The following is a 13,734-nucleotide window of genomic DNA, read 5'->3' as shown; positions in this document are numbered from 1 at the left end:
AATGAAAAATAAACAAATCTTTAAATAAACCACTGGATGTTGGCTCTGGGACACAAATTTGTTTTCAAAGCACTTATAAATCCTGATTGCTGCACTGATAACACACACACACACACACACACACACACACACACACACACACACACACACACACACACACACACACACACACACACACACACACACACACACACACACACACACTCTATCTCACAGAGGGATCAATCTACACAAAGACTTGTCTTCATCATTCAGATGATTCATACACTGCCGCAGCGTAATTGTGCCTTTATTGTCTCGGCTGATCAACTTGACAGACAGTAATGAAATGAATGACAGAGGATACCTCAGCATAGCGCTCAGCCTCCAACACACAAAGCAACCCAGAGTCCTCGTCCGCAGGAAGTGAGGGGATGGAATTCATTATCGTCAAATTAATAAGTCTTTAAAGGAAGAAATAAAAAAGTTATGGGGCCTTTTTCGTCCTTTCGCCTCTTCCTCAATGAACTGCGACATTTGTTCACACAGGTGCGTCTCTGCGTTGTGTGTCTCTCTCTCAGCTCCCTGACTGACACTCGGTCTCTTCACTGCAGTCAATCTTGCTTTGTGCTTTTTAGGCGCCTCTTCTTAATCCCCATGATATGGCTTACTTGACATTCTCTCGTAATGCAATGCACTGCTGCTGTCAAGGCTAAGGACCCTCATACTCTGCACCATCACTCAGGAACTCAGTTGGGTTTTCAAATCTAGTTGATTGGGGCATTCTGGCGGCCCACTGGTCTAAAACACATAACACATTATTCTCAACTCAAATCTGACCAGGCAGTCTTTCGCTGCATGTCATCTATCTCTCTTTCCTCCTGCTTCCTGTCACTTTTTATTGCTCAATGAAGGAAAAATAGGAATTCTAGCGTAGGGGGGAAAAAACTAGACCTGCATGCTGATGGGAGATGAAAAAAAAGAACAATATGCTGTTGGCAGGGCTTTTAATTTTGCACGTATCAGTGTTAATGGTCACGACATGATCTGCGTGGCGTTTGACAGGCAGCGTGTTGCACTGCGCTTCTGAGAAGTGATGAGACTGTAGCTCAGTGGTAATGAATAAAAGCCGGCTGAGACAGAACAGCTCTTAAGTGATGAAAAATGGCTGTAGAGCTGCTATGGATTTTTCAAACCGTCTGCCGTTGACTCTCCTGACATTTGGGCTAACGTGCAGAGACAGCCAGCAAACAACAAAATTTCCACTCTAGCACAAGCACAAGAAAATGATCGCAAACAGTTTGAAGGAAGAGCAGGAGACGCCGGCGAAATCCGTACCGAACGCTGGATTATTGAGAAAGTAGAGAAGAAAGTGATTAAGACGAGGTGGTTGTGACATTTCTCACTTTGAATCAATACCCTAAAAACCATCTGAGTGTGTATGACTCCTCACCTTTATTCACACAAAAGCATCCTTCAGTTGTTATTCTGCACGTTTCTAAGTTCCTCCGCATCTCATTCATAACTTTTCTTCAGGAGTCATGATGTGAACGTGTTTGGCGTGTCTCTCCAATATTTACAATGTGCAGCCATGTCCAATAAACTCAGAGCTCGCTCTTACACTAGTGAGAGCTCTGTGATTTCTGTTGAATTACTGGGGAGACAGAGACACCCTCTGGTCTGTTCCTGCTGTTACTGCACAATAATCAGTGCATACGCTTCATTTACTGACACATATTCAGATTCTCTCTCTACTCCCAATAAGAACAATGAAAACTTAAGTGTCCCACTACAAACATCAATGACCTAAACAACATACTAACAACATATTAAGTCTAATTCTTAACATTTCTACTGATGTGAATATAGAAAAAAGCTGCAATAATTACTTAATGAATCAATTAGTTGATAGGCAGAAAATTATTTGGCTACAATTTGGATCATTTAGTAATCGTTTTCATAATCTTTTAAAATAAAAAATAACAAATATTTGCCAGTTTCAGCTTTTCATGTGTGATGATTTTGCTTTTTTTTGTTATAGATGATAGTAAACTGATTATTTCTTTGTTTAGGATGGTTGCTTGAATAAAATAAGATATAAAAAGACATCACCTTTGACTCCTTTTTGTTATTTTTTAAATTATAAATGATAATTTTCTCTATTTTCTGACATTTTATAGACAAAATGATTAATCATTAATGCTATTGATGCAATCCTAAACTATAGAAAAACAAATTCTGACAGTTTATTATTCATACTGGCTGCATCGGCGGAAATTATACCAATTTAATAGCTGTCAAAGTGCTGTGAGTGTTCACTCCAACTGCCTGGCGGATAAATATCAACATCTGTGTCATTAGAGAGGAAGCAGGGGAGTGAGAGGACAGATAGAAATGGGGGGGGGGGGGGGGAGAGAGAGAGAGAGAGAGAGAGAGAGACAGAGAGAGAGAGAGAGAGGGAGGGAGAGAGAGAGAGAGAGAGAGAATAAACAAGGCCATCGGGGAAATAAGTCCAGTCATTTCCATGTGTGTTCCTCTGAGCCGGGGTTTAACAAGCAGCGCATAACGACAGACCTGCGTGGGTGGAGTTCCTCTTAATCATAGCTATGAATGTTCAGCAGGAAAGATACCAGGAGGAGAAACTTGTTAATTGAGATCTTGATCCTCCAGAGGTGTCTGCTATAACTTCAAGCTCTCCTCCCAATTTCTTTTTTTTTTCCAGATTATTTTATTAGCTCATGCAGGCCACACTTGAGGGCACAATTTAATGAGGTTTGTGCATTGTTGATGTTTGTGGCAGCCACCAACCATTCAGCATATAGAGAGAATTATCTGGGAGAAAAAAGGGGGGGGGCAGAAGAGACTCAGACTACTAAAAATCTACATTTTAACAAAAGATTCACCTGAATGTCTCATTGTTTTGTTTATCTAACGAACATTTAATGCAGTGTAATGCATTTAATTCTGCATATTATGTGTACACAGATTTACCATTCAAGGCCTCCATTAATCTACCAACTGCTCCATTCATCTGTGCATCAAATCCATATTTATGAAGATGACACGTGAATTAAGTGGGACTAAAACAGCAGCTACTGATAATCTTAGCATTTAATTTGAGCTTGTTATTAAATCAAATATAATACTTAAAGTAGTGAGTTCAAGTGTAGTTTGATATTTCTTTTTCTTAATTATGATATCTTTAATTATGTGTTTAAATTCAAGTCATTTCTGTGGATTTCATGCCTATAAGCTTCATACTGTATAGGTGCGTTATTCTAAATCATGTCTAATCAAAAGCATCGTAGCCGCCAGATTAAACGGATACATCCAGAAGAATTTGCATGCAGCTCAGATCGTCGAGGCATTTCCGACTAAACAGTCTTTGGATACGATTTCTTTACTATTTCATCAACTTTGGGGGGGATTTACGGCTCGATTCGAAACCCCTCGACACGACAAACTTCTGAAAAAAAAGGTCGAGCAGGTTGAATTCTTTTGAGGGCTTTCGCTCAGATTCGATTGTTAATTCAGAGCGAGGCGCCGCCGATGTCTCCGAGAGAGTATTTTGTTAATTCTGTCGTGCCTTTAGTCAAACACGGCGAGTTCACAAGCCAAGCGGGGTCAATGTGCAGAATCTTAAATACGCTCCAAAGTTAAAACACAACACAGCTGCTTTTTGCTCTTCTTTTTGTTTGTTTTTTACTTCAGTTTCATCAACAGCGTAAAAAAAAAAACAACAACAAAAAAAACATGAGCATTAAATAAAGGGACCAATTAAAATACGTTAGAAATGATGTGCATTTATTTAGCCTCCAAATCTTTACCGTTGTTATTCATGTGCATCTGTTCGCCCAAAACTAAAAAAAAAAGTGAAGACACATACATCATCTGTGTAAACAAAGATAAGCCACAAGCTACGAATCTAAGCTGATTTTGTTATGCTGGATGTTTTATTTGGCAAACGTTCTGTGGATCGGATATAAGAGAGGGCTGCGTGGAAGAAAAAAAAAAGTCCATGTTGGGGCAGCTGTCAATGTCCATTTTCACTGCTCAGCTTTCATCTGCTTCCAGGTTAATGTTGTTACCAAACTTGGCATAGAGCTGGACCTTCAGATCACCCAAAACTTGCTGTATCGCTGACACTCGCCCCTCGAGGGCTTTGACTTCCTGCTCCAGTTTTTCCTGATTACAGAACATTAAAAAAAAAAAACTCCAATTACACAACAGCAGGTAAACAGGAAAAGGTTTAAAAGGATATAAACGGCGATTATCTATATATACAGTACTGTGTTAAAGTCTTAAGCCACCACTAGTTTTGTTGTTTTAGCAAACTTTTAATGACCATCCATATTTATTGTTCAGTTTCTTTATTAAGAAACTGAAAACAGTGTTTCCCCTTACCTAGGTTTACTGCTGGGGGGGAGGGGGGGGGGCTCCCCTCCCCGCTGCTGTTATTACACAGCGTTTACACCCAAACAAACAGTTAAAGAATCATATTTACAAGTCTTAACATGTTTAGTTTAATAACAATAATTTTACAACAGAACAATTATTATAAAAACTGTTTTATCCACAGTGTGCGTCCTTTAATGCTGTAGTGGATCTTTCTGGGCTCCTGGGGGAACATTTCTGGTGCCTCTCTGTACGAAGGCACTGCAGGTGGGCTACTACTCTATACTGAAGCCACCGGCCCTAGTTTGTGGTTGACTGCGTTCAGTTGGGGATGATGCGACATATTGTCCTCCACTCTCTCTCTTGGTGTGGCTGTGTGTGTGTGTGTGGCTGTATGTGTATGTGTGTGTGTGTGTGTGTGTGCGTGCGTGCGTGCGTGCGTGCGTGCGTGCGTGTGTGTGTGTGTGTGAGAGAGAACAGAGAGCGGAGGAGAACAGACGATGCAGAGTGAAATGAAATGATTTCACATAAATGAGATCAATAACATAATAGCCTATTTAGTGTATTTATTAAAAGAACACTGTGTAGTCCTATAGGATTAGTGACCTTAAATGATTTCTGTTGTGATTTGACGCTATATTTAACTTGGGGGGGGGGGTAACTCTCCCAATACAATGCTATGTACCATTTTTTAAACCGACAATTTTCAGAACAAAATAGCAATAGTCATTATTAAGTGACCTCTGTTGGCACTGAGCACATCTTGAACTCTCATGGGTCGACTGTCCTGACGTTGATTGAAGCTGATTTTCCTTTCAGAGCGGCCCTGCTGATGCAACATTATGATTTCATGTCCGTCAAACACGGTGATCTTTGGCACTTTGAATGGGAACGATGTGATTGAAAGTTGGTCTTGCTCAAACCTGGTGTAGCAGACCTTTTTTTCACAGCAGTCGTTTTCACATGAAATAGTCGGACAAATACAGATGTTAGATATAATATTAATTAGGGTTTTTATTCCACTTAGGTTTAAGAGAGCCAGGTTCCTGCTATTGCTCAAGTGTAAGGACGGGTCATACTAAATATTTGTCACTTTAGCATATAGAAGCTGTTTTTTCTGATTTTCTGCGTACACATTTCCTGTATTTTCTGATTGTATTCTGATAAAGAGACTGAGAAATAATTATATATTTGTCATTATAGCATTGCTAAAACAACAAATCTAATGGTGGCCTCAGACTTTTGCACAGTATTGTATATATATATATATTTATTCATATTTATTGTCAATATTGTCAATAAATCTCATGCACACAGAGAACCAACAATGAACTGATTCAGCTTACAAGGTCTGCTATATCTTATTCCTCTGCTACTGCGGACTATAAAAACTATTCAAAACACATCAACAACAAGCCTAACAAACTACACATCGACTGTAATGACACAATACTTCGGAGTAGGATCAGTTCATTGTTTGCCTCGCTGTGAGATTTGTCGACAACGGGGGGGGGGGGGGGGACAAGAGAAAATCACCAGCCTTATCCTTTAAGACAATTCCCATAAACCAGTTTCAATGAATTTACACGAATGAGCTGCGTCAACAACAACAAAACAAAACACAGAAGGCAAAGAAGAGGAGGAGGAGGAGAGAAAAGATGATGTGTAGAATGTGCGCTAAATTATCATCAGCAGATATAACGAGCTGACGTGCGAGCAGTTACACATTTGTCATTCAGTGTGTGTAGCTGCTGCTGCTGCTCCACATCAATCAGTAACAGGCCTGTGCAGTGTGCTTTGTTGTGTGCTGATGAAGCACCGAACAACACAAGGACAAAACAGGGACATCCTGGAAGGTCTCGTATCCAGTCCCTCTTTGTCAGTGCACGCCCTCGCTCTGGTGCAGCGACTACGGAGAGAGCTGAAACTGCTCACCTCTCCTCCTGTAGGAGCACCGAGGACGATCTCAAGTGCTCCTTTGTGTAAAAAAAATGCTTCCTGGATGGACAATGCCTGCTGACAGTGAGGCCTGAACATATATTAAAGCATTTGTATTAGCACTTATTCTGCCCTCAGTGATAAATATGGTTTAGTTGATCAACAGGAAATGAATCACTGACATTTTGAGTATTTTTTTAATGAAAGAAATGCCTGATGGGTCAATGATGTTTTTTGTGTCCATGTGATTTAGTCAAATTTAAAGGGTTAAAATGTGAAAATAAATGTATGAATAACTTGCACACATTCTTTTTTTGTGGACCCAGCATCAAATATCTGCTTTTAATCCATTTTGAGAGAATATATTAGAGGATTATGGTAAAAATGTCTAAGTGGTGTAACCATAACAACTTTGTACCAAATAATTCAACTTGCTTAAAAACAGTAAATTCTCAATAAAACACCATATCAACTAGTTTGGCATGATCTTACATTATAACTTTTTTATATTAAATAAAGGTAATGGAATACAATTGTTCTAACTATTACATTTAATCTGGGTAACCATGGAGATCAGATAGTAAGTAATTATTAGTATAAGTCCACTTAAATACACTGTAGGTGGATAAAATATGTAATATTTATCATTCTTTTGTGGTTACACCATTTGACATTTTCAGGAGCATTCAGTCTTACTTTTGGTAAAAAAAGAAGTTATTGTAACTGTGAGGCAGTTTGTCAACATGGTGCGAACAGCTGCACGAAGCATGTGGAGCTCTTTATTTTCAGAGGCTTTTTTTGGGCTGCGTTGACCTTCAGATCCCGCTGAACAAACTGAGTTTCAATGAAATCTGGTCGCTGCTCTAAAAGCACGACAGGGACAAATTCTTTCATTTCATTTAAAAAAAAATTTAAAATTAACCAGAGTGCTTGAATAACAAACCGAGCTTCAGGCATGTCGAGAGGTGACTTTTGATAGTTTTGTTGTTTTTTTGAACGTTAAAACCTTTTTTATAATGTTTCTAATCAGCAGAGACCGCTTTGATCTCAAACACAGTCTAATGGGTCAATCATAGAAGCTTTCATTAAAGTTAATAAATCCCATTATTAAAAACTGGAAGCTTCATAGATAGACAGACTCTACAGTAATAAAAGGACAAATATATCTCTATGTTGGACTGATAAAGGAGGGTCACTCAATTACTAGTTTACTATAAAGCTTGTTGTGTGGCTTTATTCTCCAAGTCAAACATACTGTAGAGAGACGTGTGATGATTTTATGATCCTATGTTTAAAAAAAATAAGATTTATTATGAACTGGACTGTTGCTTTGGGGCTTTGGAGCTGTGTGTTATTCACTAAAATAAATGATGGAGAACAACATTTGAATGGAGTATGATCAGTGTTGGGAAGGTTACTTTAGAAATGTAATAGGTAACAGATTACTAGTTACTCTATTTAAAATGTAATTTCAACTACTTAATCAAAGTAATTTAACTTATTACATTTGATTACTAATTTTCTAACCAATGTTTTCAGCTGTTAGGGTAAGCGTTCCCATTAAGCACCAAAATCTAAGTTCAGGTGTTTTTCATGGATACTGACATGATTTATAAGGGAGATCATTTCTTATAAAGCAACATTTATCTCTCATTTGAAAATGTGTTCATTAGTTCATGTAGATTTTGGAATTTAAAATAAAGATATTTGATGAAAAAAGTCAAAAGTCTGACATGAGCTTATTTGTTACTGTGACTCCATTTAAGCCCACGTCATGATTTATTTACTAAATATAAAAAAATATTGATTTCAAAGAATTAAAAACAGCAATATATGTATTCAGTAACATGTTAAATATTAAAAAATTAGGAAAAAACCCTCCTGAGAAAAATCTTAAAGGTCTGACTTCAGATGTAACCTCCTTTGTAATCATCAACATTTTCATAAGTAACTGTAACAGATGACAGTTACATTTATTCATTAATTAAATGACTTAACGCTGTAACATGTAACTAGTTACTCCCCAACACTGAGTATGTGTATAATGTTTAATGTTCAGTAGTAGTTCAGGTGATCTCGTATCGACCAACTGTATTATAGTTTGAGCAATAATTAGAATAAATAATCTAGAGCTGCAATGATTAGCTGATTAATAATTTGACTGAAAAATGTATCTGCACCTATTTTGTTGATTTAATAACTTTTTTAGTCATTTAAAAAAACAATATGCCAACATTTAGCTGAATTTAGCTTCTCAGATGTGAAGATTTAAAGCTTTTCTTCTCTGCTTCTTGGTTTTTTCATTCAAAATTACTCATTTAAAGATGTAACTTTAGACCCTGGGCTATTAGCACAGACACTTTCACTTATTTTCTGATATTTTAATTAAGAAAATAAACAACAGATTAATCAATAATGAAAATAATCATTAGTCGCAGCCGTTGACCAGTTCAATTCATCATTTTCTTGTGGCTCGCTGCTAATCAAACGAGTTTCATTAAGTATCACTGTATGTTAAATTCTCCTCCTGAAGCACTTTGACTCAATGACGATCCTTTAACAATGATGATTAAAAGTGTGCAGAGGATAAAGAAGGGATTAAGAGACCTACCTTTGCAGCCTCCAGCATTTCCTGTGTTTCTTCCTGGGTGTGGCTGATAAAGACGTCACCGATCTGATAAGGGATCAATAGAGCGTCGTCGTCGAACATCATCAGGTCGTCACTGGCGTCCTGTAAGTTCTGCAGGGATTTCTGCACGGAGACATTAGCAAGACAATTAGAGAGTTGATTAAACACTATACTTACATTATTAACATTAAGGGTAGATTCACCTTTTAGTTTAACACCATCATCAGCACCACAAAATACAGCTTAATCAACACCGTGATAAACTCTAAATGAGATTCAACATGAACTGATCGTTATAATTGCCATAGACGTATTACTTCTTGCAGGGCAGCTGTATAAGACTGCATTGATTATAGTTATGTGTATCTAATAAACTGCCTACTAAACGCAATCCTGACACACTTTCACTTGTGATATCCTTTTAAATTACACCTGCATCTGGAACTGAAGTGTGCAGACTTTTTTCTGCTATTAGACTTAAATCTAAAATCACTTTGGGCATGCTGTAGTGGGCGGGGTTCGTGTGCTAGCTTGCTAACTTTTCCTTATAACTAGCAACTTTCAGCAGAATGCATCTGTTGTTATTGTTGTTAAGGCAGCTGTATGTGTGTGTGTGTGTGTGTGTGTGTGTGTGTGTGTGCACGTACATGGATGTATAAGTGTGTGTGATGTGTGCTGTGACCCACATGCTGATATTGAGCATTTTGAAGACTTTCTAATGCATTTGTGTAACAATCAAATAATTTAGATCTGGAGGAGTGGTGGTTTTATCGATTTAATGCTTCTATTCCCATGATAGGTATTGAATGAAGTACTCAGTTGGTATCAGTAGTATTGGATTGGTACTGGTATCATAATTTTGCCCTGCTGCACAAAGTCTTTATATTAGTATATTCAGATTTTTTGCACACAGTCTTTATCATGTTATTATAAATGCACATAATCTACCTCCACAATATAAATTATTGTCCCTTTCTTTCTTACACTGTTATGTTTGTGTTTACTTTATTAATGCCAATGTTTATTGTTTTTCTCCTTTTGACATCTAGACAACACTGAACTCTTTACACTTACTACTTGGGGAATAAATCAGATTTTAACCTAATCTGAGCACACAGTGTCTGATTATTATGTGAGTGTATTCATAGTTAACTGGATTCTTACTTTCTTTGCCTCTATTTCATTTTTTAGCTCCGTCATTCGACTCGTGTTCCTCGCAAATTTGTTGATCTTCTGCTGGTCCTCAAAAGTGACATTAACATCTTCAACAGCCTGCAAAAGAAATTAAGATAGAGAGAAAGAAAGACACAGACAGACACATGTTAAAGGTGTATTACAGATAATGGTCCTGTTAGTCAGTGAAGCTAATAATAGCTCATGCACGCTATACACACAGACAGTTTGGCGTCTTATCACCATTATTAAAAATCACAACCATCTTTTTATTAACATTATCATCATCTTTAACATCATGATAATCATCAGGGAGCAGAGCTTTTCATGTATCTGCTCTTCATTGAGTAAAATCAAGGCTAGCAGGGCGTTAGCATTCAGAGCTAACACACACGAGGATGTCTCTAATGTTTAAATAGCATTAGCACTGATAGTTGTTGACGTTTTTACACACATGCATTTTAATATTTAATTAGCTTTCACACACTAAAGAGTGACAGAGTGGCTAGAAAAATGTTGATATGTCTTTTTTATATTAACTTACTACAGGTCCCTTCATTGCTGCCATGGTTGCTGCCATCTTGGCTTCTTCGAATGTTCAATGACGGCGTGATTTCACTCAGCCGGCCGGCAGCAGCGCCACCTAGCGGCGAGTGAAACCTAGAGTATGACAGGAAAAGTAGAAAGTAAAAATGCTATATTATAACAATAAAAATAGAAGATTGTTTGTTTATATAGCACTTTAAAAATATATCAATGTTACAAAGTGTTTCACAAAGGCAGAAAAATAAAAATGAATTAGTTATGAGGTTTTGAGAACAGATAAAAAAAAAACATTTAGTATTTAATAAATATAAAAACTAATTTAGTGTGAAATAAAACAACAGAATGTTTTTAAATAAATAAATCATAGAAAATAAAACCTTCGCTAAAGTATGTGTTAAGAGGAGATTTTAAAGAAATCAATGTTGGGCGTAAAACCTGGAGTATGACAGTAAAAATGCTAAAGATTGTTTATTTATATATCACTTTAAAAAAAATCTATGTTACAAAGTGTTTTACACTGGCAAAAAATAAATAAAAATGAGAATGAGCAATCATGAGGTTTAAAGAACAGATAAGAAAAAATGTAGTATATAAAAACGAATTTAGTGTGAAATAAAACAAGATAATGTTTTAAAAGAAATAAATCATGAAAAATAAAAAAACTCAACTAAAGTATGTTTTAAGAATCAATGCAGGGCTTCAAACCTGGAGTATTACAAAATAACAATACCAGTACCAATCCAAGTACCCGTAAAGTGATACCGATACCAGTTGAGTACTTAATTCAATACCCATCATGTGAATACAAGCATTAAATTGCATAAAATGCCACCAACTCCTCCACATCTAAATGATTAGATTTTTTACACAAATGCATTTTGAAAGTCTTCAAATTCTTAATATTTATGAATCGATTATCGTTGCGTTGATTGGCTGTGAGTAAGTCTGTACAATTAGTCATATTTTCTAACTCTGGGTGCAAAAAGGATCGATTGCACGAATAGTTTGACAGGGGACGTTTCGATACTACTTGGTGTCGATTTATTTTGGTCGAGTACCAATACCAAATCCAGTGTATGATAGTAAAAATACTATGAAAATTAATAAAGATTATGTTTATATAAACAGCACTTTTTAAAAATGTATGTCACAAACTGTTTCTCAAAGGCAGAAAAAAATAAGAATGAGAAATCATGACATCATCAGGTTTTAAGAACTGATTTAGATCATTTTTAAAAGAAAACACAACAGTTCATAGAAAATAAAAACTCAACTAAAGTATGTTTTAAGAAGAGACTTTAAAGGAATAAATTACTTTCTGTTTATTTCTTATAAGTCATTCAAAATAAATCTATTCATATAACAGTTTTAGGGATTGTGTGATAATTCCCAGCCGTGATTGAGGACTCACAGAGACAGCAGCTTATGTTAATACTCATTTAGCTAAAAAAACAAACAAACACATAAACATGATGAAATCCTCTGTGTTACACTACAAGACTATAAATGTAATTCATAACTTATCCACACACAATATTCAGTGTCCTGATTCATTTATGGTTGAAACAAAAACACTGGTATTGGCACAAATCTCTTCACAGATCAGCCAAATTATGTCATGTAGGCTTTTATATTAATCTGATAAATTTCTAAGATGATACGAAGTGAAATCTATTGGAGTTTACATCATTATCTACTGTAGACCTATGTGAGTCATGTGAAAGATTTGACGTAATCAATGAAAGGGAAAACTTCAACTCTTTTAAGAGGGCCAAATATTTTTTTTGGAGGGTCATATTTGGCCCCCGAGCCACTATTTGCCTACCACTGGTGTAATGCTTTACTTTGTCAGTTCTGTCCATTTAGTTAAATACATTTTCTGGCCTTCTCTTGACCTCACAGCAGCGCAACAAACATCAGACATGACCCTTTACAAACAGCCAAACACTCGCAAAACTACGACGTTTAACCAGTTTTCCTCATAACTGAGAATGTGCACAGTTTGGTTTACTTTTAGGGCTATCATTAAATATTTCGGTAAATGTTTTTGCACTTGATTACAATATGTCTAACTCGTTATTTTATCAACCGGAACTGCTGCTCTGTAAATATATGTCTACAGCAAACAGTACTGCACCCAAGTTCAAATATTTACTGGATACATCTGTAAAGCTACAGCACTTTTAAATTGGTTCAGAGGATGTCAGTGAATCATATTTAGTCTATCACTGCAAATGTAGGTAAATGCAGTTACACATTATCATGAGAAATCACATGTATTTATGTATTTATTTGACCTGGGTTGAATAAATCTTGACATGCCCGTTCTCTCCTTAAAACATCAATGGCGTTTTTGTAAAGTTTGTGCCATTAATAAAACATGTAGGCTGTCATGCGTTGGTACAACATGAAGAGACTGCTTGAGGTCTCTCAGCTGAAGGCTTTGCATGAAGTCAAAAGTGCACGATCCAAACAGGGGAATCCAACTCCCACCTCAATGTGCAGGCTATAGGCTACAATTGGGACATTGTCTTCATGGATTCCAATCCCCGTCATAATCATTTTAATAAATACTGCACATTTTGGGATCGAGTCATTTAAAACACATTTTTATTTAGCAGTTTTCAGATAATGTGTAATTTGACTGATCTGTACAAAGAGGTTTAGAAGAAGTAATAAGGACTAAAACAAAAATGAGTGTTATGGAGCTTTGTTTAGCTTAATCTTGGCTTTTTTTTCTCACAAACGCAACAAATAATACACAAAGATAAGAGTTAGAAAAAAGAAGGAAATCAGCTGATTAAAGTCAGTTTGCCTTTGATCCCTGAATGCCTCTCTGATAGGCACTGATAATCCTTTAAAGACATTTAAACAAGACTATGTAAAAGTCTTTTGAGATGATTTAATTACAGAGCTCTCTGTCTGTTTTAAATAAACATAATGAGGCAGATACTTGCTACTTTGCAACCCCCAAAAAAGCTTCTTTAAAAAAAATAATCAAATAACGTCAAAGTAATAAAATAGATATTTTAAGGTGAATGCCAGTTTGATTAATTTTAATTATTGACTGATTT

The 13,734-nt window shown here is 36.4% G+C and overlaps 1 protein-coding gene across 1 annotated transcript; it reads right to left on the bottom strand.

The window, feature by feature from the left end:
- Window positions 1-3,690: 3,690 nt before the first annotated feature.
- pfdn4 (prefoldin subunit 4) lies at window positions 3,691-13,216 on the bottom strand. Its single transcript, XM_062427168.1, has 5 exons — window positions 13,126-13,216; window positions 10,659-10,702; window positions 10,106-10,213; window positions 8,924-9,064; window positions 3,691-4,164 (listed from the first exon to the last, which is right to left on the bottom strand). Exons 1-5 carry the CDS (start codon window positions 13,214-13,216, stop codon window positions 4,033-4,035), a joined length of 516 nt encoding a protein of 171 aa, XP_062283152.1. The 3' UTR covers window positions 3,691-4,032.
- Window positions 13,217-13,734: the final 518 nt, after the last annotated feature.

The sequence above is a fragment of the Scomber scombrus genome, chromosome 10, assembly GCF_963691925.1.
Source record: "Scomber scombrus chromosome 10, fScoSco1.1, whole genome shotgun sequence".
NCBI classification, from domain to species: Eukaryota; Metazoa; Chordata; class Actinopteri; order Scombriformes; family Scombridae; genus Scomber; species Scomber scombrus.
The sequence above is the reverse complement of the archived record's forward strand: the minus strand, read 5'-3'. Positions and strand labels throughout refer to the sequence as shown.

Bases quoted from the DNA above. Each gene is read 5' to 3' on its own strand.
- pfdn4 (XM_062427168.1), bottom strand. From the start codon at position 13,216: ATGACGGGGATTGGAATCCATGAAGACAATGTCCCAATTGTAGCCTAT. The intron at 10,703-13,125 runs GTGCACTTTTGA...GAACATTCGAAG, and splicing joins TGGATTCCCCTGTTTGGATC to AAGCCAAGATGGCAGCAACC. The intron at 4,165-8,923 runs GTAGGTCTCTTA...TTCTGTAATCAG, and splicing joins AAATGCTGGAGGCTGCAAAG to GAAAAACTGGAGCAGGAAGT.